Genomic DNA, 27,862 nt, shown 5'->3' on the forward strand with positions numbered 1-27,862 from the left:
CTTTCTTATAGCTTCTTTTCTTTGTAACACCAGAGAGCCTTAAAAGACTGGTATTTAAAGTGTTTTAATAACTTTTGAAAGACTGGAGAGTATCTTTTACACAAGGATATCATATATGATATTACCGATTCCTTTTTCATTCTATAAATACATGTGTATTAGAAATAGCCTCAAAAACTCAGTTTCATATTAAACAATTACTCCTCTGTTAAAAAGAAGAGCTATCTTTGGATAGTCCTGGATGAGGAACTAGGGGATGAAGGAGATCCAGGTCTCCCTGCTCCAGTGAATATTTAATTATTTATATGGCATGGAATAGATCCAGCAGGGCTGACAGAGCAATAGCAGGGAATAGCTGGTACAGAGGCTGGAGAAACTAAGGGTCATAGCCTAGTCTGAATATTAAGTGCAGCAGAAAATTGTGCCCATATCTCCAACATCCTGGATAAATGCCCTGTCCACAGGGATTTTCATTGTTCAGGAGTGTCCTTTCTGGTTTTAATGAGAAAAGCTACCCTAGTCAGGAAGCCTTTTCTGGGGAAAGCATAGACTAAAACAGTAAATGTCTTTTCATACTAATGAACTGACATTTTTCAACAAAAAAAAAAGTACTGGACAAAATTTTCTTGAATGCCTCTCATCCTGATCTGTTTCATTTTATCAGATGTCCAGATACTCACTGAGCTACTGCCATGAAAGATGGACCGCTTCCCTCTGAGGTCTCAAGTGCTCTTTTGTCTTGCTTAAAAAAAGGGAAGGGGAGAGGAAGGAAAAAAAAGATTTCTTAGTTGCCAAATTTGACAGCTGTCAGCTACCTTGATGGGGTAAAATGATGATATATCACTTCACTAGATATCTTACAATTTAATTGTAATTAATTATGAAAAAAACTACAACTCTTCAACATGAGTGCAAATATTTTTATTTGCAGGCAGATGTTTTGCATGCTTTATTAAATTTTGTGTATTTCATACTATTCAGTGCTCAGCTAAAAATAACTATCATTCCGCACCTACACAGAGAGAGCTTCATGCAGTGTGAAGCACTAACATCATATTTACTTGATGATAGAACACTATGTTACTCTTCCAGTATGTAAAATACGTACATTTAACAGTGGAATTAAGGACCTATTTTAAATATAGCAGTTGCTAAGCAATGTGCTATTAGCAGAACTCCAACAGCTTGGAACATTTAGCATTTTAGGACCTACGTGCTCATTTTTATATTATCATTTAGTTTGCAAAATACAGTTAGTAATTAAGAGGGAAGTTTGTAATTTGCTTAGACAATAGATGAGATTGCTTCTCAGTGCTCTTCTGGATCTTCATCTTAGGAAAAAGAATCGAGTAAATATTATTATGTCTTGATGTGCATACAACTCTTATTCTTTTCTACAAGCTGTGGATGGGTGACATTCTGCTGTGGTGGTCGCAGAACTGCTGGGAGTAGAAACCAAAGCAGCAGTAACTTGCACCACCCCTGCCCACTGTTGGACAGTTTTCCTTCATTACAGAAGCCTATGCAGAAGTATTCGGTTCAATTAGTCATGGTAGTATTGAGACAGAGGCGAGGAAGGGATCTGCAAATAGATTTCCAGAGCCATCCTAGCTCTAGGCAGAGGTAGGTTAACACCACATAGTTTTTTCCATCCTGTCCTAAAATACATGTGATTGAACAGAGCTCCTCAGTCTACTTCCTTTGGCAAAACCTCCTTATTGTTGACAAGATGATTAGGAAAGCACCAGGAAATCTTTGAATTTGCAATTGCTTTTTCTCTCCTGTGAGGTTCTTTACAAGAGGAAATTATCCAAACCGATGCTGTGGCTGTGGGTTAGATCTGATCCTAGGACTTGTACTGCTCCAGATGGCTCTGAACTCTTCCTTGTGTGCCTGCTTTATCCTACCCACCAACACCACAGTTGTGAACATGGGAACTGTACCATGGAGATCCCCAAAACACAACTGCAGTAAAGTGTCACTATCCTCACTATCCTGCTCTGTACCGCAGTGTGCCTCCGGGACACATGCAAGTGCTAACCTGCAGAGTGAAACCCACAGCAATGTCCACTGCTGCCCAGGAATCCCTTGAGACTGCTGCTTTCTATGATGTGCAGAGGTAAAGCCTTGACAACACCGGAGGCAATGGAAGTTTGGCAGTTAACATGAGTTCTGTCGTTGGTTTAATGAGGCCAGAAGTCACACCAAAGTCCTAAATCCTTGTGACCCTTCACACACAGATGATCTCCCCAAGAGAGATGTACTAAACACTTGCTATCCTCCCTTTAAACTCAGTCACGGGTGTGCAATAAAACCCAGCTCATTCAGATATGTGGCTCCTTGGAGATTATCCTGGGTTATACAGATACAGAAATGTGGTTGCCTTTATCTACAAAATCCTCATTTAGTGGGATCCTAATAATTGCTCTTATTTAATGTCTATTTCACATAAACATATTCTAAGCTTCCTGCCATTTGCTCATAAATATATCACAATGTTTCTAGAATTTAAGAAAGCTAAAAATACTTTTACAAATATCTTTAAGGAGAAACGAATCCCTGAAGATGCTGTGAGTAGAGGCTCTTCCTATATCAGCCCTTGTCTTTGATTAACCACTTAAAAGAAAAAAAAAAAGAGAGGAATAGATTAATTATTAAAATTAGTCCTGTAGTGCACCTGAGCACTCTGAGTGAAACCTAATTCCCACTCAGGGAGAGCTGAGGATGCTCAGCACCTCACAGATTTGAGTTTGCAGGGAGAAAGTCAGAGGTTTCCTTTGTGAAATAGTAAGGGCTGAGTGCATTGTTTGCCCAATAGCAGTTTGGGGTAGTTTGTTAAATAAAAAAAATAAATAAATAAATAAATAAATAAGAATTAAGCTCTGGGCTTGGAATCAATGCAGTTCCCCTTTAGCCTATTAGATTTGCCAAGAAGCCCCTCTCAGGACATGCAGCAGTTTCTTTGACTGCTCAGCCATGTAATAACACTGAAAACAAAGGCAGAAGAACTTACCGTGTCACACTGTAATGTCGTTATTCACTTGATAGAACTGTGGCAATGCCGCAACATTTCACGCTTTGGGTTTGCCCAAAGCTGCGGAATAGCTCTGCTCATTATACAGGTAACTTCTCCCCAAAGCCGGCACGTGGCAGCAGCTGTCCCCAGGCTGGCCCTTTCCCGGCCTCTGCAAAGCCTGTCCTGAGCCAGGTTTCACAGTTGCTTGCACATCTCGCTCTGCTCCAGCGTGCTGCCTCTCTGGAGACAGCATGCCTTATGCTTGCCGTTTCATTCTCGTTCACCTTGCCTGTCACCTTAAGGCAGCTTTAATTATAATGTCATCGAAGGTTTATTCAACAATATCTAAAGATAACACTTTAATTACAAAAATGAAAACAATACGGTTACAACTAAAGTAAGTACAAAGCACATTTTGTTATTTTGTTATAAGTAGCAGGTGAAGCCTTTTTAGGTGTTTCAATGTCTCTCATCCAGAAGTCCTTCAGTTTGTCCCAGGTGGAAAATTCAGGCATCCAAGTTTCCTTGTGCCTATCTATATTCTGGATGTCTTTTACAGCGTACTACCTGCATTTATGCTCATTTGAAGCTCAGTTTTGGATATACACACAAATGTCTTAAGTGGTTGTATCTTTGGCCAGGCGTTTTGGGTGACTTGACTTCCTATCCCATTTGTTGATATATGACTGCCTCTTTGGGGATATCAGTTACATTAAGGCCATTTCTCCTTCAGTCCTATTCAGTCCCACTTCTCAGTATTCCTACTCAGTCAGACTATCCAACATGAACTTTTTTCTTTACATCTTCCAGAAATAGCTGAGGCTACTGGTATGTTCATAGCAAAGAACATGCAAGGCATTGGGTCAAAGCAGGAGATGTTAAGCTTAGGATACTTGTTAGATTACCAGTTTTCTCTAAAGGCTACACTTGACATGTTATTGCATTAGCTATTTTTTTCTCCTGGATTTACCTATGAGTTCATGTCATTGTTTTCCTTCCAGTTTTTCTGAATTTCTGTGTCACAGGACAATTACAACTACTTTGTTCTTACTTGTTTTGTCCCACAAAGGACAAAATGCAGTGCCAGAGGGCTCTAACATAGGTTGAAAGGAAAAAAAATTGTATGTTGCCTTCGAGACACTGAACGTTGTGTGAAGGCAGTCTATGCACTTTGGTATAGGTATTTTTTATTAATGGAGTGCTTCAAAATGGAGCAAAAACTGACTTAAGACTTTAATAAATCTTGGAAATGACCGGGTATTTCAGAAGTTAAGCTCACCCTAATTACCCTGTAACACAACCTCCTGTGAGGCTACCTGAGACGTGTCGTGCAATAATTGTGTTCTGGCAGCTGACTCCAAGAAGCCGGCGTTAACCTCTCCCGCTCCCCCGATACATACAGATTATTCCCATTAGAATGGATTGATGAATGAAAAGATCATAGTTAATGGGTATTACTTTAATGCAGAAGGCCAAATCCTATTATCCTGTGCAACAGACAGTGTAAATAGTATTTGTGTAAAGGAGCCCCACTGGGACAAAGAGAAATGGAGTCCACTGCCGCAAGGCCCCACATCTGCCTGTTGCCCGCCCCATCCTTGCTCAGCAAAACCTCTCCCGTTCTGCAGCTGGTTTCTGTGGCCAAAGGATAATGGGCTTTGGCCCATAGAGCTTCTTACAGAGCCTATTAATGGCAATAGGAAGGCTCTCATTGGCATTAGTGATCTTGGTTACAGGCCAGCAAAGAGAAAGGCTGGTTACGTAGTTTGTGCTTGCTATCACGATAACTTCTTCTACTGAAGAAGCAGTGGTGTGTATTCTCTGTGCTCGTGGTGCTTTGATTACATTTCACCCTACCTTTTTCAGATTAATAAATACATTAGGTAGGTTATGCAGATTACAGTGTGTGCACTAAGTTATTTGGTATATTATTCACCAACAAATATAAGATAAAAAGTAAGTCTGCATATAATTACCCACAACTGCTGACTGACTTATAATTAACTTTGAAAAATTGCTGGTTTAGGAGATATTATAGATTACAATTTTAAATATAAGGAGCTTCAGAACAGCTCTCACGATCAGTGCAAGTACAAGGTATTCAGTGAAGGATTAATTCCCCAAACTGCTAATCAGCTCCATCTCCTGCCTTATCAAATTGTAAATACATTATGCTGTATTAAAGTATGAGCATGCAGCTAATTAAACAGAGCCTGCATTTAATATCAAATACTCCCCCCTTGACACAACAAAAATCTTCTAAGGACATACATAACAAGTGTTAACAAATGAAAGTGATTCTTTTTACAGTGATGCTGTGTTCCTACAGCAGCCTCTGGTTTTCATTTTGGAGAATCTTTTTTTAAGAAGAAGAAGGAGGAGGGAGGAAAACCACAAAGTCTTTCTGGAGAAACAAGTTGGGGAAGACATTAATTCTATTGATTCTACAGCTGGAAGCCCACAGGAACCAACCAAGGATTACAACCAAAGATCTACAAATACTATCTGGATGACATCCAGCTAAAATTTGGTTCATTTACAAATATTTTAAGTAGGTTCTGATGTTAAATCCTGCAAAGCAAAATAAGATTTTTTTTTTTAAATCAAGAAAGCAAACACATCCACATTGTTAAAGGAATGCAGGAGAAATTTAAATGAAAGATCAGCGAAGCCTAGCCGAGCAAACAGAGGCACAGAACCGTAATTGAGAATCATTTGCAAAACTTCTTCTTTTAGATGCTTTTTTCTGTTTCAAACTCAAATAAAGTGATGCCGTTATAAAGAAGGCAGGAAAAAAAAAACATACTGAAATTATTCACCTATGAAACAAACATAAAATATAAGAAAGAATATGCAGCAAAGAGCCTTTCAACCAAATTTAGTTTTTTTAATTTTCTTTGTGTAAACCTGAAAGTTTTTTGTGCCACTTGAAAGTTATCACACCCAAAGACCTCAGAACATATGATGTTATTACTGTCATTCAGCAACAAAAGACATACATTTTGTCAAGCTCTATACGATACAGTACAATAGAAAATCCATGGCAGGGGGGTGTGCTTTTTGGTTTTCTCTATTTCCTTTTCTTTTCTTTTCTTTTCTTTTTTTCTTTTCTTCTCTTCTCTTCTTAAACATCTCTACTTAGAGAAAAAAAAAATCTCAGCAGGAAATCGAAGAGATTTACCAATAAAATCAATAAACATTTGCAGACTGTTGGTAGTGATACTGTTGAGATAAAGTAGAGTTACAGCCCTGTTTGATCTATGTTTATTACAGGGCTCATATTTTTTTAATAGAAGTGGATCAGAAAAGGGTGGGTTTTTTTCCCCTCCCGGCACTGGATTCTGTTGGTTTCACATGCAAAGAAACTTTATCTGACTTATTTCATTTAAATGTGTAACAGTTACTGAAATTTAAAAGCATCCTGGTTTGAACTAAAAGATCCTTTCTTCACTCCCCCCAGGTTAATTTGTTGGCTTTCGGAGTGATTATTTATAAAGTATTTCGACACACTGCAATATTAAAGCCAGAAGTCAGTTGTTATGAGAACATAAGGTAAGTTTGCCATTTAATACAAATTCTACCTTCTGTAAGTTTAAATACAGCCAGAGATTAAAATGAACATTCAAAAATAACAGTTTAATCTTCTGGAACATTTGTAGAGAAAGAAAGATTGCATTTGTTTGGGTTTGTTTTTTTTTTTTTTCTGTTATCCCCTCATATAGTTTTGGAGATAGATTCTGCAATCTTTATTCCCACTGAGCAATACCTTGTATAGTAACACTGGGGTTGTGTGAGAGGTGGAGGAGGACTACAATGAGTGGCCCCTGTCAACCAGAGAGTGAATCCTGATGGCAAGGTTAAGGAAGAATTGTCCTCTTTTCTTAAGTACTTTCCACAGCCTCTATGCAAGCCAAACCAGATTTCAAAACTGATGCCTGAATTGGGGCCAAAACATTTGCCTTGAAGTAACAAATAATTCAGTGATAAGAGAATCAAGTCATTCGTGTTATTTGTAAAAAGTCTATAGTAGGACATTGTGCTTCTCTGGCATGGGAGGGGTGGAGAGGGTTCTCTCCAGGATTTTTACTTTGCATGCTGCTATGATTTTTCCATCAACTCACTCTCTTTAAAACTGATTTATAGGGACCTTGAAAACCGTTTGTGCAGGAAAAGCTGAAGTGTACTACAGGGAACATTGAAAACAACTTACTGTTTGTGTTGCTTAGGAACACTCCTGCAGTTTCAATGCATTGCACTAGATTTATAGTTAGGATTTAGCAATTGTTTGATTGATTACTTTCTCTTATTCCTCACCCTTCGTAGCTTCATGTGGTGAGCTGGTTTTAATGAAGTTGAAAATTATTCATTTTCAGAGGAACAGCACTAAAAATGTCTGTTGTTCAAAGGAAGTCCTGCAATGACTGGGCTGAGAATGAATAAGAAAGCAATCAGGGGCTTCATTTCCAAGACAACATGCTGTAATTTGCTTGAATCTGTGAGCAGGGCTCTAGAGCATGTTGGAAAAAAAAAATCATAGTCAATCACTTTCTATAATTTTAAAGCATCAATATGCTGACCCAGGAACTATTTGAGAGTTTTGTGTTCTAAAAACATTTTTGTTTTGAAAAAAAAAAAAAAAGGAGAATTAAAGAAAGAAAGTGTAGTTTTACAACTGCCACCGTCTTCTGCAGTGAACCTGAGAGACAACCTGAGAACCCTTTGATATCATGCACATGTACTGACCTAAGAGCATACTGTACATTTTTCTGGGTTATTTTTTGAGGAGGATAAGGGGGGGGAGGAAAAGTGGGGGAATGCTTCATAACAGACGTATGTTTTTCCTTGGGGAATTACACTAACAGTGGATTTAAATCAAATCATATGGTGCTGCAGTACACCAGAGAAAAGAAGCCAGTGTTTTAAGGCCCTTCAGTTTTACTCCCTTGCTCTTCTGCAGCGATTATGTGAGCCCATTAGTGCCACAGTGCTACAGCACACCCTGAAGAGCAGCCCATGTATTTGCACTTCTCAGGCCTTTGCGGCTGAGCAAAAATTGCCTAGGCAGCACCCACCATCCAAAGCAGTGAATGAAGGAAAATAGCATACACCCGCATTTGTTCCCCATATTTCCTTCCTGTCTAGATCCTGTGCCCGAGGTGCTCTTGCTCTCCTGTTCCTCCTTGGGGCTACCTGGATCTTCGGGGTCCTCCATGTCGTACAGGGATCTGTGGTTACTGCGTATCTTTTTACAATCTTCAATGCATTCCAGGGGATGTTCATCTTTATATTTCTTTGCGTGTTGTCTAGGAAGGTAAGTGTCCCATTCCTCGTGGGAAGTGACTCAGTCCTGGGTGTCTACACAGGCAGGTGCCCAGCCATGTAATGGACTTGAGGTGCAAACCTTTTATCAGAGCAAGGGAGGAAATCCTTGTGCCATTGATGGGGAAGAGGAGGGAAGAGGGGAAATTTTGCTACTGCCTTCACTGGAGACAGAACCTCTGTCCAGTTTCCTCCCAGTTTCAAAAGCAATGTAGGAAACATGGAAAAAAAAAAAAAAGTTTTTTTTTAATTGTAGAACTGGTTATAGTGCCATTAACCCAACAAAATAACGCAATGCATGCAATAAAACTCATTTACAGTCTTTCCAGTTAGTAGCAGAATTCACGCTACCCACGCTGTCCTGAGATGATACTTTCTTCAGTATCTTGTCATAAAGTTAAAGCAGTCCCATCTTAAAACATCCAGTGACAGGAGTAGTACAAAATGAGTTAAAAGACATCTAGGCCTATTGATAAATCTATTTAGTATTTTAATTCCATATTTTTCTTTCAGATTCAGGAAGAGTATTATAGGTTGTTCAAAAATGTTCCTTGCTGTTTCGGCTGCTTGAGATAAATGGAAGGAAAACATGCGTGAGCATCTCAGTGGAAGAAGGGAGCAACCTGGATGATGTTGTTACGGATATTACAGAAAAATATGGTATTGTGAAAGTACGAAATGACCTAGTGAGCAGGCGTATCTCTTAACTAAATTACTGACTGGTTTTGTACATATCTGTGCATTCATGCAGAGCATTTATATTGTGCTGTATACAAACAGTATACAAAACAAACTGATTATTGCAAAACAAATGTTAACGAAGACCGGGGAAAGAAGCAAATTTCTAAAGAAACTCAAGATTTTTCATGTTTATTTCTAATATTAGAAATATCTGCAGTTCTTGAAAGCAAAATACGAAAAACCAACTGGCACAGCAGATTTTATGAATTGCTTTGCTAGCGGAAACACGTTCACAGTCTTTTTGTAGGAATGAGCTTCTTACATTAAGTTGTATGTGGCCATCTGCAGGGAATGGGTTCCATTAAAGAGTCAGTAGATAAAGATCTGCTTCAGCTCAGACTTTTGAAAACATTTCTTTTAATTTAAAGTAGATTAAAAAAGGAATTTGTTTAATATTATTCTCTTATCACTTTGAAATATATATTTGTATATTAATCAATTCTTTATTTTTGTAACTTCCAAAGAACTGTTTAGATCTAAAGAGCTGAGGTCAGATCTGATACAGAAATGGTGGGACAGCCATTTTAGAGTGAAAGATTATTTTGTGAATACTTTGAAAAAGATCTGGTTCTTGTTTTATTTAATTGCCAAAAAGATTGAGATCTGCTAAACTGGTGCTAGGATTCTGGAGGCTATGAGGAGTAGATGCTTTCACAAGTTTGTTACTTGATAGAGATATTTGGAATCCAGACCTTCTAGAATCAAATTAAAAGTAAAATGGTAGAAATTACCCGTTGCAGAAGAATATTCATTTACCTTCAAGGTTGTGTGCCTCCATACCATGTAAAATTGTAATTACAGCAGTTTTCTCTACTCATAGCATCTTTGAGTCAAGCAGTTGTCTTCCTCTGAGGCTCCTGGTTTTGAAGTGCTTATCCTGTGTTTAACCTTAGGAGCATACATAGATCTATGCAAACCAAAGGGAGTACTTGAGGTGCAAGTTTTGCTGGATCAGGGCATAAACACAATGCATCAGCAGTTCCACCTTTGCCATCTTACTTATTTTAAAAGTATGCTTTAATTTCAGCCTTTTAGTACCTAGCTTATCCAAAGCACTGAGCAATCCTCAGTCCACATTGCCTTCTCAGGAAGTGTCTAGGGACTCTAGATGAAGCCCAGTATTTTTACCAGTGAGGCACTGTAAATATGTAGTTGTCAATAAATCCCATTGTTGTGTTGTCTGTTAAAATAAAGCACTACTCTGAATTTTATTTATATTAAAGGAAATCTTTTATTGGTAATGGTCAAATTTGTTTGGTTTTTATCTTTTTTTCCATATACACAAGGCTTTCATTGTGTGCACTGCAGTGACATGCTTCATTAAGTATATTCCATGTCTCTGTCAAAATTTTGGAAGCCACAAGAGGAATTTTTTTTTTCTGAAAAAAAAAAATATTTCAGTTGGTCCTTTAAATGTAAAATATGTTAATAAACTGAAGTGCTTAGCTTTCATATTTTGATATGTTTCCCTTCATTTAAATAAATACATTGGTAAATATTCTCGTGGTTATATATTATTTACTCTGAATTACTTCCTGTACTTCCTTTGCTGTTGTATATGTTCTTCCAGATTTGGGAAGATGCAGATGCATATTACTTAAAAGAGTATTTTTAGGATATCTACTAATACATCATTTTTAATCTCCTGCAGAAATGTTACCTACAGTAAATCTACCTGGACAAAGAAGCATCTCTAGTAAATGTATAATGACTTCAGCATACTCAGTGAGATTGAAGAAGTTCCTTGGAAAGAAAATATATCATAAAGTGTTTAGGTTACAATAGTCTTTTTTAATGAAAGAACATCTTTTATAGGAAAACTGTGCTGTCCAGTCTCTAGGTCAGATCTTCACTGAAACTCTGTTTTCCTTACATGCAAGGATGAGTTTTCATCTTTTAATACAGCACATAAGGAGCAGAAAAAAAAATTGTTTAGATTCATTGCCTTAGAGCCTGAAGGATATTCTAATTGTCCTCCTTAATGCATGCAGAAATACTAACGAGAAATAAAAGGTTTTATTTCCTCACAGCCCTTAGTCAAATGAGCCCCAACCTAACAAAGGGAGAGGAGGAGAGATAATGGCCATAAACTGGGGAAAAAAAAAAAAAAAAAAAGGTTTCAGCAAGATATGAGGAAAAACCTTTTCACCGTGAGGATACTCAAGCATTGGAAACAGTTGCCCAGTGACGTTGTGTGGTTCTGTTAAAATCTTTGGAGGTTTTTAAGACTGGCTAAAGCCCCCAGCAACCTGATCTCGTGCCTGACCCTGCTTTGAGCTGGAAAGTGGATGAGATGACCTTCTGAGGTGCCTTCCAGCCTGAATTATTCTATGAGTCTGTGATATGAAATATCAAATCAGAAAAATAAGAGTTGGGCACTACTTACGATTTTGTTAAGGAAACTTGCACTCCAGTGCTGTGCGTCAGCTGAATAAACTGGTTTTCCAAAAATAAATTTTTATGACATATTTGTCAGATCAACTGGTAACTAGTTGACTGGTTTGAAAAATAAAAACTTTGCTTGGCATCTTCTCAGATTACATGCTTTTGACAGGTATATGACATCTCCAGGTGGGGCCAGCAGGAACAAAAAAAAAAAAATTAAAAAAAATCTATGATTGGCAAGACAGATAAAAGTAAAATGTTAAGGTTTCACTCTGAAAGCAAGTGCTTGCTGAAGAGAGAAATTGTTTCCATTAAACCAATCAAAGAGACATTTGTGTTCAGTGTTGCATTTCAAGGTGTGCTTCAGAATATTATAAATAAGGTATGGATTAAGAAAGACTCGTTTATTCTGAAATAATTATTTCCTCAAAGAATTGGAAGTGTATTTCAAAGAAACCGCAACATTTAGGAGTTAATTATCATCACAGCTTTTGGGAGGTTCAGTCTGCCAGAGCTGTGCTGATGAATAGATCGTCTGCACTCTTTACCTGCTGGAATAAAGTAGGTAGGCATTGAAAACACCATAAATACTGCTCAAATTCATGTCACACTTTCCTCCACTCTCCAGCTGTCACAGTCCTTTAACTCAGAACAAGGTGATGCCCTGACGCCAGGAATTTGCAAACTTGTGCATCTTATTGAAGGGCCATATAAAGCAATATTGCACAGGTTGATGTTAGAATGAACAAATATTTGCAGGGCCGATTCCTCTGGCTACTACACTTCTAGCATGTCTTTTCTCACCAATAATACCACTTTTTGTATCTTTGCTGTGACAGTCCCTTAAAGCCCAGTTCAGAAGCACATTCTTGCCAGATGCCAGTTAGTCACAGAAATCCTACCTCCTACCTTAAAACCTTTATTAATGAGATTTTAAAAAGCCAAAACATAAGCCATGAAAAAAGTTAAAACTTAGTTTCCTTTGGAAAAGAGCTAGTGAAGGGCTCCCAGCCAACAACCTGCTCCAGCCTGTGTTATTCTTTTCACCTTTTTCTCATACAATCAGGACATGCAGCGTTACTGTGTTGTGAAATTCCAAAAGTGAAGATGCTACCTCACCGAAGTTATTCCCCAAAAGCTATTTTTATAAAAAATGAAGCCTTTAAGATGGAGGCAGACTTGAAAACAGCTGGTCATCAATACACCAATGCTCTATTTAACCACAACCAAAACATCAAGTGCAAATGTGCTAAAGCATTTTCACAAGTTGCCTGGCTCCCTGCCAGCTCAGCAGTCATGGCCATAGCTGTGGGCAGCCTGTCCATACAGACAGCAGCCACGCGAAAGACCATACTGCCTTTTTCAGACTCTGTATCTCCATGACAACCCTCCCGAGCAAACCCTACAGAGAACCAAGTGCCCTTGCAATATCCAGACTTCATCAGGAGTCAGATACACGGCCACACACGGTACCCGGAGGCACTGGAACTGCTGCTTTGAAACAAGCTGCAAGATGTGACGAAGAGAAAGTACCATAATTCCGTCAACTTTACTGTTACACAGCAAAATTGACAGCAGCAATTCTACTGGGTGAAAAGAACAGACAGTATGAAAAAAAAAACAAACCAACAAAAAGTGGCAGTAAAACTGAATGACTGCTGAGAATGTACTAGTTTTTTTCAATCTGGAACAAAAAAAAAAAAAGCAAGCTTAAAAAGCATACAGAAATTATCATGAAGCATAAACATGACTTTTGACTGATTCTATTTATCATAACAAGACCTCATTTTTTTTGTAAAGGCCTTATTTTCACATCTTCACAACATTGGGTTGCACTTTTTCCCAGAATTCCTTTTCCAGATCTACCCCTTTAAATTAGGCTTTGCTTCTACTGATGTTGTTTTACAGCTCCTTGTTTTTTCTTGTTTTGCTGGTAAGTACTCAAATTTTATTGTATTTACTCTTTTGGATTCCCAAGGAAATAGCATATTTTCATCAGGTTTCATAATATAAGGGAGCTCTTCTGTTTTCTGAAGCTGAATATTCTAATTAAAAAACAGCTCTAAGACTAGCCATCAGTTGTCACTGCAATGCAATAGGCACCTCCCTCCAATGTAAGCCTTTGTATTTATTGTAGTTATTTATATACATGTTGCAATTAGCTCTGAATCCATATAAACTTAATGCCATTTAAATTAATTTTGTAAGACTTTCATGAGACACTGCTGAATAACATAACAATCAAATCCCGGTTGATTGTAACCAGTTTTTCTTTACAATAACTAAGTTTGAAATCTGTGTTTTTAGGAGGCAATCCAGTTTATCTCATAAAATGTGATGGGAAATACTGTGTCCAATACCCACAATCAGTTGTACTTTAATCTGGGCAATCTTCAAAATCCAACTCCTCTCTTTGAATGCTTCTACACTAAACAGACTTCAGGCACTACCTTGGCTTCTGATGGGTTTCAGAAATAATTGTTGATGATACAGTAAATTTGTTTTCTATCCCTTATGTTTAAATCCCAGTCTTACAAAGACTTATGCATTTGCTCAGTTCTACGCACGACTAAATCTTTGGAGTTAATGAGACTGCTCATGTGCATAAAGTTAAGCATATGTGCAAGTGTTGCATGATCAGGGTCTTAGGATGCCAATTTGCAGTAATAACAGATTTGCATAAACTCATGATCCCAGGCACTGGGTTTCCTGCTCATTATCAATAGTGAAATTAATTTAGCTGTTTTCCATTTGATGATGTTACAAGCCTTTTTTTTTATTTTTAAGGTTAACTTAAAGTTGCTTTTCTTGCCACTCCTGAGCCTTTATTGATTTCATCCCTGTCTTCCTTAATGTATGTGGGGTTTTTCCCTCCTGTTGACACACTTACAAATGCCCACCTTAATCATGTTGGTATCAGGTCATTTAATGAAAGACTAGGTCACACTTCTTAAGCTGAAAATACGTTCTTTGCTGTGTAAGAAAGCTGCAGAAATACCATGTGCAAATACCCATCAAACTCCTTTGCAGAAGTCACGGCTTCTGTCATCAAGGGGTTAGGTCCTAAATGAAATTAGTAGCAGCTGTAACCCATTTAGTATAGATGCCAGCTAAGGCATCTTGTACATCTCTTCAGCAGGCGGGTCGCATAGAAGCAGAGAAAAGCAAAGTATACCCTCTCTGAAATTATAGTGCAGGTCCCAGTGAAGGATAACCTTCCTTCTTATGTCCAGCTCTGGTTTGTCGTTGTTACAATCAGCACTTAATGCCTATAATATAACTCCTAAAGACTTTGGGGTTTGACTCTTGTCCTCAGAAGCAGTGATGCATACAGTCCCTCTCTAAATGCACAGAGCAGAGTAATGTATCCACCCTCCTCTGGCAAGTACTAACGAGGACATACCTATCCAGAGACCCTCCCCTCCATGGCATACCCAGCACCCACAATCCACTAGAGAACCACATGCTTCCCTCTCTGAATAACTGAACTTGCCAAAAGAAAAGGGGAATAGTGATAGGAAAGAGGAGACGATGGTATTTAAAGGAGAGGCAGGGGAAAAAAAAAAAAGCCACCACCAGATTGATGGATTATTGGGAAAATGAGAGAAGCATCAAATGGCAAAATTTGCAAGGATGTCTGCCCTGAAGCTAAACAAAACTGATAAAATATCAACTGACTTAAAGCAACTCGCAATGATATCCTATATGCTACCTTTTTAATGAATTATTTGTATGCAACACTTCTAGGCTAAAAATATTACAGGCTAGTGACTCAGACAGCATAATCCTGCAGAAACAGCAGGAAAAATTTCACAGTAAGAGGAAAAGGGAAAGATCCTGTGGTTCTGCTCAGCTTCCATGAAACCATGTAAGCCTATAAGACTTGCTTACACCATCACATGGCTTGAATGGTGTTGTTTGTTTGGGGTTTTTCTCCTTTAAAAATATTGCTTTCTTCAAAAGGAAACTGTGTGCATGGAATACATATGCTGTAAGCCACAAATGAGTAGCATCCTTCTGGATCTGACAACCTCGGGGTGCATCCATCTCAGAGATATTCTTCTCTGCACGTGTTGTATGTCTGTGCTGAGAAGGATGAACAGAAATATACTGTGTACTTATACATAGCATAGAACAGTTATATAAAACCAGTTCTTAAAATAACCTGTCCTTCTCAGTGGTCAATGTTATCTTAACCACTTGAATGACCAAAAACGTAGGTTCTCTCAACTATGGACAGTCTATTTCAAGCCCATTCAGAAATTATTTCATGTTGCACGGCTATTTTAGGCCTCCTCTCCCAGGTCAAAGTGCAAGCAATACTAACGGAGAATGTTACAAGTGACAGTTGTACCGTGCCTCTTCTGCGTACAACAGTTGCTGGTGACAGGCTTTATCTAATGATAACAAAGGAATAGTGTCTTCTCCAGGCCTTGTTCAGTGCCAATGCAGGCAGACCTGGGAGGCTTTACCTGTCAGGTTCCGCAGATGAGCATAGCGGGCTGGTTGCCAAAGCAAACATCCTCTCCAGGACTGCAGCCACATTTCAGATCCCCTCTTTCTACAGCAGGAAGAAGGAAAGGGAATTTGTAACAAAAGCATGCCCTGGATGTGGTTCTCAAGAATGCTGCATGGGGGTAATGAAAAAGCCTTTCGTGACGAAAGTAGCGGTTGAGGCTGGTCCTGCTTCAGCTTACTATAGGTGCCTGTTGAAATAAATTTACTGAAATAGCAGGGCTGATACTGGTACAGAATTAGTGCGTGGCTCCGGCTGTACAAGGCAGTGAGTGTCTGAGGCAGGAGGCCAGCGCTCTGCCATTGGGGATGGTGGGAGGCAGGCAAGGCTCAGCCCAGGAGAAAGCGCTGCCAGGCCTGTCACCAGTGTGCCCACCGCGGTGAGCTGCCAGGCTGCGGGGCTCTGGGGCTGCCGCTGCAGGGGAGCCGCGAAGAGCGAAGCGGGAGGCTCCCAGAGAAAGCTGCACTGGAAGCCTGAGATAAAGTGGAGGAGGAAAAGTGAAGTGATGTTGTTGGTAATAAAGTCTCTTGTTCAGCGTTACGTGAGGGCATGTTTTCTGTGATCTGTACCATTGGTGCATTTAAGAGTGCTTCTGCAGGTTCCTGGGATTTCACAATGCTTCACTTTAGTGAAACTAAATTTCAAATTATAACTCCCACATCTGTCACTAATGAGGGCAGGAAAACTTCAGAGATTTCTGAAAGCCATCTGGAGCCACAGAGAGCAGAATCTCTGGAGGCCAGCCCAGGAGGAAGGTATTAACCCTCTTAGTGCTGATGGAAAAGCAGGAAAGCCAGTTAATATTACTAAATAAATGAGTCCGTGTGGATCAAAAAGCCTTACTGCAACTGTTTTCAGTACAGCACTCTTTCTTTACCAGCTCAGGGCTCTTGAAAGTGTTATCACAAAGGCAGCGCACAAGGAGACTGCGTTGTCTCTTTGCATGTATTGCAGACTGGAGGAACCTGAGGGCTCCAAGTACAGGTCTAGGAGAGGTGGGAGCAGCAGCGGGGAGCATCCCGTTTTGCCCTGTGTTTCACAAGTCAGGAACTCCTCATTCTCAAACAGCTCTGTTCCCCTAAAAGGGGCTGCTCTGGGAGGCTGCGTCTGGTTGTCGTAGCTTCCAAGCTCTGGCTTGGCTCTTGCAGACAATATTCCTGTGACAGACAAGCCTCCTCCTCTGTCACTTATTTGTTTAAATGGGTTCAAAAGTTCTCAGCTTCCTGACAACTTTTTTTTTCCCTTTTGTTTTATACCAATCAGTTAATTTGCTAGCATCACCCTCCATATCTTCTGATCTTAGGCAAGCTGGCTGGGTTTACTGGTGCCTTTATCGCCACATTACAGCCAGCAGTGAGGAATGCAGGTCAGAAGGGAAATAAGGAGGGACGGCTCTTTTGAAATGGGGAGGAAGAAGGTCAGGGTCGTGGGGCAGACGCGAGAGGGTGGAAGTGCAGAAAAGGGATGTACTTTAAAAACAAACTCGTGCTGCACTAATCCAACTACTCTTCAGCTTTATCCCACTTTGCTTATGCATTGCTAGAAATCTCTCCTTATCTTCCTTTGGCTCTTTTTCTTATTCTGCCTGTTATAAAGTCTTCAGGACACAACCCTATTTTTCTTGTAAGTTTTATAAAATGCTCTGTGTATTTCACAGGACATGCTTTTATTAACTTCTGATCAAGGAGTCTGTTTCAAATAGAAACATTAGAAATGATCAGAAATTGGAAATTTTTTCACAAAAAGTGGTGGTGGTTGTTTTGAGGCCACTTTACCTTTTAGTCAGAAAATCTATCCTAACCAACTACACTGCTTTTTTAGCTCTTTTCCAGTTACTCCAGGTTTACAGGAGTGTGAATGAAAACAGATCACAACTTTTGTCTTCCTTAAAAAGGGACAGAGATTTAGAAGAAAAAGATTCATTGAGCAGTTTTATTAGAATAAACTGATGCTGTTTGGCTTTGGTAGCTTTGTGATTGTTTACATAAGTGGAATGATCAGAGACACTTGTATTTGTTTTTTTTTTCCACTGGTCTGCATGTCCTAGGTGGGCAGGACAGTCTTGCTTTATCTCTCACAATGTTCTTCCAGATCATGGTTGCACACAGAGGCATGACCACAAGGAAATTTGCCTTTGCTTCTGCCAGTCGTATACCAGTCAATAAAGAGAAATCCATTTTCTTTCTACCTAGCACTAAACCAGAAGAAGAAAGTATCTCTTCTTTTTTTTTCTTTTGTGTGTGTGTGTGTGTGTGTGTGTGTTTGCGTGCAGCAAAGCAAACAAAAGTTTAAAGTAAACTTTTTCAACTAACTCTTTTTCCTGGCAGAACTTTCTCTGCCTTCTGCTGGCTGAAGGGCATTGTAATTCATGTAATAAAAGGGGAAAAGATCTGCTGGTAGAGTCTGTTTACTTTAAACTTCTGTTTGTTTTGCCTCCACTCTAGGAAAGAATGCAATATTTCTATGAAGCTCTGTTAATTTTTTTTTTTTTTCCTCCGCTGGTGAAAGCACCCAATCGACAAACAGGAAACCAAAGGACTTTCAATCTCTGTAGGACAGAGACAACATGAACTGTTGCACTCCAAGCTTCTTTGAACTGATCCTTTTTCAGTAAAAGGCTGTTACCTGGTAATAACCCACATACTTGGGCCAAAATTTTCAAACCAGTCTCCTGAGGTCAAACACTGCCACTGAAATCAATGGTGGAGTTACTAAACCACTTCAGATGCTAATTTTAAAATACAATAAGGTATCTAAGTGCCAAACTATGGCTTTAATCGGTTGGTCACCACTCGTGGAAATACTACCGCTGTGAGAAGCTGTGTTTCAGACGCAATTTCCAGACCGATAGACCAGACATGCTGATCTGGAGATGGTCTCTGCCTGGGGACTGAGGTGCCTGGGAGGTGAAAGCCCTGTGCTTTCACCATGGTTTTTGTAGGCCAGTAGCATCTGTTTGCGGTGCCTCATCACTTTGTGGGCAGCAGCCCATGAATTGCCCACAATAAAGCAGCTGGAAACAGAGTTTCCCTTGTCATCTGCTGTGGACTCAGTGTGTACCTGAGTGTGTGTGTGCACTTTTCTCCTTACTGAAAGAGGCTGAAGGTGAGAACAGGCAAAGGGTCATATGGATAAAATGCTTGGTCCAGAGTGATGTTTTTCAGGGAGATGTAGTATCTGACATTTTGTAGTATTTTCTCAGATATAAGAAAAATGTTGAAAAAGGAGAGGCATGGGGATAGTCTGTCCTCTCAACGCAGAGGTGATTGCTAGGAAGGAAACTGCCATTGTATGCGCCGGATCCAGCGTTTCTGGGAGATGTAACCTACATCCAGTTGCTTAATAACAGAGTCAGGGCTGGTTTTCCCTTCTTAATTCATAGCCAACAGCAATGGCAAGACTGATCCACTTATATCTAAGTGACTAGTAGCTGGGAGCAGTGGATCTGGGTAGGGCATGCTCCAGCTCCTGTAAGGCTTGAGATCTACATCTCTTACTTGTCAGGAGTGTTTGCCAGATACCTACCCATGAGCTGGGACTTGGCAGAGTAGGGACATGTTTCCTGACAAATCTCAACTACCAAAAGCGAAAAATCATGGGGCCAAAAGAGGCCTGAACGTCTCTCTCTTTGGAAGTGCACTGAGATAGCAGGTGAAAGCTTGTGCTCTGACAGCTCCTCCCAAGTCTTTTTTTTTTTTCCCTTTTTTTCTTTATTTTTTTTTCCTTCTCATTTATATTGTCCAGCTGCTAGGCATGAGCAGAAAGAGCAAGGGAACAGAAATAGCCCTTAGACTAGAAACCAGACATCAGGACTCTGCCCTGCCACTGTCTCAACTGCACAGCTTTACTGCCAGAGCCAAGTGCTCCGGCTTTCTTACCCGCAAAGATGTGTCAGGGAAGGGACAGGCAACTGCTCGCTTCTCCTTTTCCATCTCTCGTTATGTTAGGAGAGTAAAGTTGATGCTGTGGTGTTTTTGAGGCACTCTGCCCTGATAATCACAGTTGTTCACTGTCCTCCTCCTTTGAACGATGCCACACAGGGGGCTTGGGTACCACTTGCACACTGTGTCACCGCAAATCCCCACATACCTGCTCCACTCTGTGCAAAGGCACAGGCAGAGCTGGAGGTGCCTGCCAGCTTGAGGTCAGGGAGGGAGATATCTAGGGTTGCAAAAGAGTTGCTGAGAGCAGATTTGGGGGTCCTGAGTTTGGTGGTTGGCCTTTAAAGACCTCCTTGATATACTTTGCACTTCTATGAGATCTGACCCTAAATATTGATCTAGAAAGTGTTAGATTTATTTTGGCAATATGAGCTCCATTTCCAAGATGTTCAGGATCATAGATCTTCAGAGCCAGAAGGGATTAAAAACTTCACCTCCAGTGTAACAAAAAACTAAGAACCTTATCCAAAAATGTCTGCCTCCAGCCCATAGCTTGTGATGAGATATTGCAAGACTCTTAAAATTCCCAAATCTTGAGAATTTTTGCCCATTCAGCCCCTTTCCCTTTCTTGAGTTTGCCGCAGTTCTTGAATAAAAAGCTCCCGAAATATATATGTAAATGCAGGGCTTTTTACAACATGCTTGCGAGGCAGGCAAATGGGTTAGGTCTTTGAGGAAGCATGAATAGGTTAGGATTATAATTCATTGTAATGTCATGGCAAGCTGCAATTTCAAAGGCATAAGTCCTCCATTTTGCAGCCAATAAAAAATTTAAAGGGACAAAAACCCAATTTGCTTTATAATCAATAAAATGTACAACTTCTTTATCTTATTAGAAGAGGCTGTCGGTTGCAGTCAACCATTGTCAACAGGCCGTTTGATCTATCAGTGAAACAAATCATTACAAGGAACACAGCGCTGCCGCTGCTGTGGCTTTTGCGGTGTTTTTAATGAGGACTGGAAATACTTCTATTCCATTACAAGATTGGAAAAGTGAATTTGTTGGAGTCACACCCAGACTTAAAGTAGAAAAGTGAGGTTTAAAAATAATTAACTTCACTATTCCAAATAACTCAACAAATTAAGGAATCATTCAGAATAAGCAACTCTCTGTCCCTATGAACGATATTTAAATCTAAGGTGACATTATGTGCTGGTCTGCTTCAGCCTTACCTTGGGACTGCACAGGATTAAAGGGCACACATGGCTGCTCTCAAGCATGCTAATCAAGGGGAATGCAGAGTCTGGGCACTGGTATGAAAAGAGACCGGAAGGAAGAGAAAATATGACAGAGTACGAGGGGGTGAGGAGCTGTTTGGCAGGTGTCTCCCACCGTGACCATGGCAGTCCCTATACACAGCGGCCCTGAAGCTCGTGCTGGCACCCAGCACTGTTGCATCCCTGCAGTATGTAAACTGGACAGCCCTAGAAAGGGAACCCCTCCCTGCCATGCACACGCTGCTGGCTCAGGCCCTCCACACCTGTCCTCTATGCTTTCATGTCCCCTTAGTTGCTGGGCCGTATAATAAGGTGATGAAGGTGGCACAGGGCAGGCTGAAGCCATGGCTGTGGCTGCTTTAGACATGTTTCCCCATTAGGAGCTCCCAACCCCATGGCATCCCTCCTGCAGCACGATGACTACTCATTGGACGCAGCTGCTGATGCATGAGGGTCAGGACAGGGTTTCCTTCCTCCCAGCCCTGAGGGAAAATGTGCAGCCTTGAGAAGAGGGATACCCTGGGATTAAATCTGATCTGAGGTTGAGATGATAAATGTGGGACAAAAGCTCCTGCGAAAGGCATCTTTCTAATTCAAAGGTGACACTAATGGAAGGCATACCCTTAGGTCACATAATTCCTGAAATAAACTACAGAGTAGCCCAGTAAGTCAAGGAGAACTGATTTGCAGCTCCTCCTCCATCTCAGACTATGTCTTAGTCACTTAGCTCATAAGAAAAAAATCTCATCCACCTGGCAAAATACAAGGGGCTGGGAAAAGCACCACCTCTGCTGAGTCTTGCCTGTTGTCTGTGCTTTGAGGTAGGGGCACACTTGGCAGAACAGGTAACTCTGCCCCCAGGAAAGGGTGGTCCTGGGAAGTGGCTGTGGACAGTCAGCCTTGCCCTGGCCATGGCTCCCCGAGGAGCTGGGTTTGAGGATCCCCTCTGTGGCCTTTCAAGCCACTTCAGAAGCTGCTTGAAGCTGGATGGGACCCAGAATTGTCAACAATCTGAGTAGCCTCTTGCAGTCCTGCTGTGAACTGATTATCACATCTAACAAAATAATTTGCTGGAACAAATAACACTTCAGGCTCTGTTGTTTCAGGTGAAACTTAGTCCAAGTAAGTATGAATTTATAATAACAGCCACAGCACTATGAGTTTCCCAACAGTCAGGCTTAATTCAAATGCATATTTCAGACCCTTACGGGGACACTCTCATCTTTGTACTCTGGGATTTGGGGATTTACACACATAATTCCCATTAACACTAACAGGAGTTACAGTATGCACACATATTCCCCTCTCGATGCAGAGATTTCCCCCAGAGGACAATAACTACAGTTTAAATTCTCCTTCCAGGACGGGTCGCGGCGATGTGCCGTGCGCTCAGACGCCACCCCCGGCCCCTCCCGGGAGGGGGGCACCGAGCAGCCGTCCGCGCCCTCTCCGCGGCCCCGCTTCCCTTGCGCAACACAACGCTGTGACAACACACCGCGCTGGCAGCGGCTGTTGCTCATAATTTAAGGACAGCGAGCGCCGCTCTGCCCCTCTCCCGGGGGAACCGGCCCTTTCCGGACCCCGCCCCCCCAGCCCGGGCCGGGCCGGCGGCGGAGCCCGAGCGCCACCTGCCGGAGGGCCCCCGCGGCCCGCACAGCTGGAAACAGCTGGACGCAGCGGGTCCCGGCGGAAAACCCCAGCCCAAGGTGAACGGGGAGACGGAGAGGGGGGTAAGGTTTGGGCTCGGTGCAACCGGAGGCAGGAGAAAAAAGGAAATGGCCCAAGGAGACGGTGGGGGTGTAGCATGGCGGGGCGTGACGCTTGGTGGGAGAGGGAGGAGGAAATAAACATTTCCCTCTGCGTCCACACAGAACTCATGGCTCTGAAAAAAACCTGAGACTAAGATTTCTTATGGTAGTTAGCTTAAAAAGGGAAAGAAAACAAGAACTGACTTCATTCTGTCTCCTGTTGGGTTTTTCACAGCTATTAAGAGCACTGCTGAAAAACTTCTGTAAGGCACTTCACTTAAACGGGATTTAACCTGATGTGTAAATGAGCTGCCCAATCAAGGCCTGGAGGGTACTAGAACATCCTCTCTGGAAGTGTGCTCATTATACTCTGTTGCATTTGCAGCGTTTTGCAAACGCCTGCTTGTCTAACAAGATCTATTCACATAAAATGTATTTGTAGCATAACTGTAGTGGGGAAAAAAGGCCATAAAAATCGTACTGTGCCTGACCAAAACCTACTCATTGGGTCCCATTCCCTTTTTAGTGAGTGTGAAGTTCACCCTGTTGAAATTAATGGGTTGATGCTTTTACAAAGTGTGTGTGACAGATAAATCAGCTTATGTAGAGGTTGACAAAGCAGTTGCTTTTGAGAGAGATTTTTTGGGTTTGTTTTTTTTTGATGCTGATAGCTTAGATGATATTCAATGTGCTGGCAGCTGCAGTGCTCCTCTAACAGCCCCACTGTGTCATTAGAGTTGGAGTAGGCTGCTCCCCAGCTTGCACAACATGGAAGAGCTGATGGCAGAGTCTCAGTGATGAGCACAGCCCTGTGCTGTGCCTGGAGCTGAGATGCTGACACACCCCTCCGATTTCTCTGATCGCTGAACTAGTCTTAGCCATGATTATTCCACAAACTCAGAACTGCAGATCTGTCGTATGTATGAATTGCTTATAAGAATTTGCTGTTGCGTTATATGTAAAAGGCAGGACCCAAATTTATCTAGCAAGAATATGTGAAATGCCCATATCACCTTTTTGATAGTTGTGTTTTAGCCTAAACTCAACTGCAAAGCCACAACCGTTTTGTCAGTTTTTTTCCAGCAACTTTGCAGATCTGTCTTCAAAGAACTACCCAGTGGTACAGGGAAATGGTGCATCCTCATACACAGGTGCACACCAGAGTTTCACTCCTTCTGCATATATTAAGCTTCTGCATATATTAAGCTTCACCACTTCACGCTAAGAATTTTGCCTTCTGTGTTTCTATATCTGCAAACAGAAAATCTTTGTTAATAAATCTCTTCTATATGCTGTGAAATGCTGGAGGATCTCCCTGCTCATTGCAATTATGCGTGTTTTAGATCAGAGAGGTGATGGCTTGTATTTGGAGGCTCTGCAGAGAGTGTTGCATGTTATGCTAGCGACACAGCTTTGGCTACAGGCCCTGATCCAAAGCCAGTTGCAATCAAATAGTCAAAGGTCATGTCTATACAGCACAAAGTAATTGTAATTGTAGCTTGTCCTAGAATTACCCTTGGTAGTTTAAGCCAGCTAGCATGAGAAATAATAACACAGGCGAATGCATTGTTGAGAGCTACCAGAATTCAGAAGTCTCTAATGTGGGTTGGTGATGCCTCCTGGAACGCCATACACATTGCAGAAGTGGACCAAGTCCATGTCACGTTTGTGCCCAGCGCTGGGGCATCAGTGCACCCTGACACCTCCATTACCCATGTGGCAGCCCCAGTTGGAGAGGCAGCAGGACCTCCAGCTGCCACCCTGCTCCCAGGACGCTGCGGCCAGGAACCACCTCTTCCCTGCTCCAGCTCCTGCTGCATCCCCTGTGAATCACAAGAGGCTGTGAGTGCCAGAACAAGTGTCCCAACTGCCCCTTGTCCCCAGATCAGGATAAGGCTGTCCACACACCAGCTAAAAAAGGCAGGCTGCTGGAAAGCAAGAATTGCAGCATGGTGCCAGCTGCCATTAGAGGGGAGAAAAGTCTAATTTTCAAAGCCTAGGGGAGGGAAAAAGCTTGAGAACTTTTCAATTAATCTTCAGAAAAAGAGACATAAAAATGTATTATTCATATATATCTATATTTCTGTGTATAACTATATATGCATATGTACTTATTTTATAAAAATTAGAGTGTATAGGTATCTGCATGCACATGTGCTTCAAGACACATTTAGGTATACATTAATGCGTTTCTACATATACACATAAAGATGTTTATGGAAATATTTTGTGGTATTATCATCATTTTTAAGCTACCCTCCATATTTTAGATCTCATTATTTCAAAGCATGAGCCTTCCTGGAATAGTGAGAAGCAGAAAGAAAACACTAGTGAACTGGACTTTTTCCATTCCAGTGTCCAAGCTTTTAGTGTTAGAGGAAATTTACTTATTATAATCCATCTAAGAAGTTACTGTTCAGAGTGTATTTTATTGTAACTTTTTTTTTACAATATAAATGGCTTTTTATATCATTATGGAAAAGCAAAGGGATCTTACACTACTACTTAAAAATACAGAAAATATCATGTATTTCTGCAACACCCACCTTAGAAATTAAGTTATTTGCTATGAACAAAGTTGCTGATTATTTTAGTTCAATATCTGCGAATGCTTGCTGTTGGGTCACCCTGAAATTTGGGGAATGGTGAGGGGGAAAGAAAACAAAGAGGTAGAAGAAAAGAAAGGGAAAAGCAGCTTTACATTGCTGACCTTTCTTGAAGGCAGACTTTCAGCAGATCACTTTGACCTGTCTCCTGTCTACCTGTCAAAATGATTATTTGTTCTTTCACAGTGCCTAGAACAATTGCAGGGTAAGGGTTTGTTTACTCTTTTACATCATATTGAAATCATTTACTTTTATAATTGTGGACAGCTGGAAAAGGAGGTAGGGAATAAGATAGGAGCAAAAATTAAGAGAACTGGAGAGAAGATGAAGAATTTTAAGACAGGGGACCAAGCAGTTTAATGCTTGAGATCACGTAACAATCTCTTATTGAACACCAAAGACTACCATGTAACTTCTGTAGGTGGAAAGTAAATTACTGTTTTAATCAAATGCCTTTCTCCCACTAGAACAGTAATAAACACGAGCAGATATGTTTATCTTTTGCACACACTTTTATCAGAATCAAAGCCTTGGAGGAGGGAAAGGGTTACTATCATCTGTCCCTGATGTAAGACATGTATCTATTGAGTAAACATCTGAATAGCTCATTTAAAATGTTCTGGTCTCTGCTCTTAGCCATTTTGTGTGCTCAGTCCCATGTAAACCCTCACAAAGCAAAATGTAATACCCTGCCTGGTTTTTAAAATGAACAAGAGCTCTTTTGCAAAACCTCTTCTCCGTTTCCCAGAGTTGGTTTGGGTTTTTTTAAGGTACTGGGTTTTTTTCTTCTGAGTATACTACTGTTGTTTCATCTTGTTGTGTTGTATTTTAGCAGAAGAATGTTAAGAACAATAACCTAATATTTAGGAATAATGACCCTGCTGCCTCACCTAGGCACTGCTATTCTTACTCAAAAAGTCACACGTCCTGTCTGGCAGAGTAACCGAAAAACAATACCAAGGAATGAGCTTCAGAAAATAACATGTATATATGATATTTTCTCAGTGTTACCACCAGGGGCATTTGGGTCTTTTTTAATCTAAGTGTGACAGCTCTGTATTAGCCTTAATGGATATTTGTTTCAGAAGCTTTCCAATTAGTGACGTAAATTTTTCAGTAGCCAGGGCACTTTGTGAAAAGGAGCCCAGCACTTAAAGCACATTCAGTAAAGAGGAATCTTCTTTTGTTTTGAAAATACTGCTTGCACTTTTGTTTGATTTGCCCTGGTTTTCTTATTAGAATAGTAATGAACAATTGTTTCCACTTGCTACCTAATCTTTCTATAATTAAAAAGTAACCAGACCGTTTATGGTTTTACTTTTTTAGGAAAAACAAAATTCCCTCTAATACATTTACAAGGATTTTGCCCAGAGAATTTTTTTCACAAGTTCCTATGCAAATATAGGTATACCTGGGATATATACTTATATTTGAACATCTGTCTATAATGCATCTTTAATTTAATCAGAATTACATTCTCACTAGGGTCCAGTATCAGACAGTGCAGTACTAACTTATGCCAAATGAATCTTTCAGAATTTTTTTCTAAGTGTTCATTCGTATTTGCTTTGATTTTCCTTTTCTTCTACCCAGAAGAGAGGATTTTGCAGTTCATGTGCATGCAATGCTACTTGTCAGCAGTCCCCGCCTTCTACCTTCTGACACGTTCCAATTTCTGGTCAGACCATTCAAAACGAATCACAAAACTCTGCGCAAATATTTCATTTACTTTATTCACAGAGCTGGTATACGAGAACACTAAAGCTATGTGCCCTTATTGATTGGGCTTTAGTGAAATCAGAGTAAAAATTCATGTACCAGATGATTTTCAGACAGCCACTACCACAGAACATTTCAGTGACGGATGTCACCAAACAGGAGGTCACGCCGGAGCATACGCACTCGATTGTGCTGTGGAGTGACTTCATTTGTATGCAGCAAGGACGGCAAAGCATGGGGCTGCCTCTGGAGGGAACAGTCAATCCTGCAAATGTTTATGACACTGCAAGCTAGTCTGGGGAAGTTTACCTTGCCCTTGTCCATGTAAAATGTTTTGTCAATCAAAGTTATCTGGTCAGAGCTTTCCTGGAGTCTCAGCACTACCAGTTCATGGAGCAAAGGGGTGGAGGGCCATGAGGGACTGTCTTTATAGCATGTCTTGTGGAGTATTTTTCAGAAAAGCCACTGAACCAGGACTTGGTCAGTAAACTGACCTCAGTTTCCAGGGATTGCTTTGGACAAACAAGAAACCTTTAGCCTTTCTGTGTATTGCCACAGCTCAAGAACAGGATGCAGATCTTCTCTCTCCATTGTGTGGAGTAAGGGCGTCTCTTTAACGCTGTCTGCTGTACACAGGACCTGCTCTTGGCTAG

General features: G+C 40.8%; 1 protein-coding gene across 3 annotated transcripts in view; it reads left to right on the forward strand.

The window, feature by feature from the left end:
- The window catches only part of ADGRL4 (adhesion G protein-coupled receptor L4), an 80,190-nt gene extending 69,613 nt beyond the window's left edge, over positions 1-10,577 (forward strand). For all 3 annotated transcript variants that reach the window (XM_086753127.1, XM_086753130.1, XM_086753129.1), the window contains 3 exons: positions 6,477-6,568; positions 8,159-8,327; positions 8,849-10,577. In XM_086753127.1, coding sequence (XP_086609253.1) covers positions 6,477-6,568; positions 8,159-8,327; positions 8,849-8,911 — 324 coding nt within the window. In that variant the 3' untranslated portion in view covers positions 8,912-10,577. The remainder of the gene's footprint in view (positions 1-6,476; positions 6,569-8,158; positions 8,328-8,848) is intronic.
- Positions 10,578-27,862: the final 17,285 nt, after the last annotated feature.

Source organism: Chlamydotis macqueenii, chromosome 8, assembly GCF_036417535.1.
Source record: "Chlamydotis macqueenii isolate bChlMac1 chromosome 8, bChlMac1.mat, whole genome shotgun sequence".
Lineage (NCBI taxonomy): Eukaryota > Metazoa > Chordata > Aves > Otidiformes > Otididae > Chlamydotis > Chlamydotis macqueenii.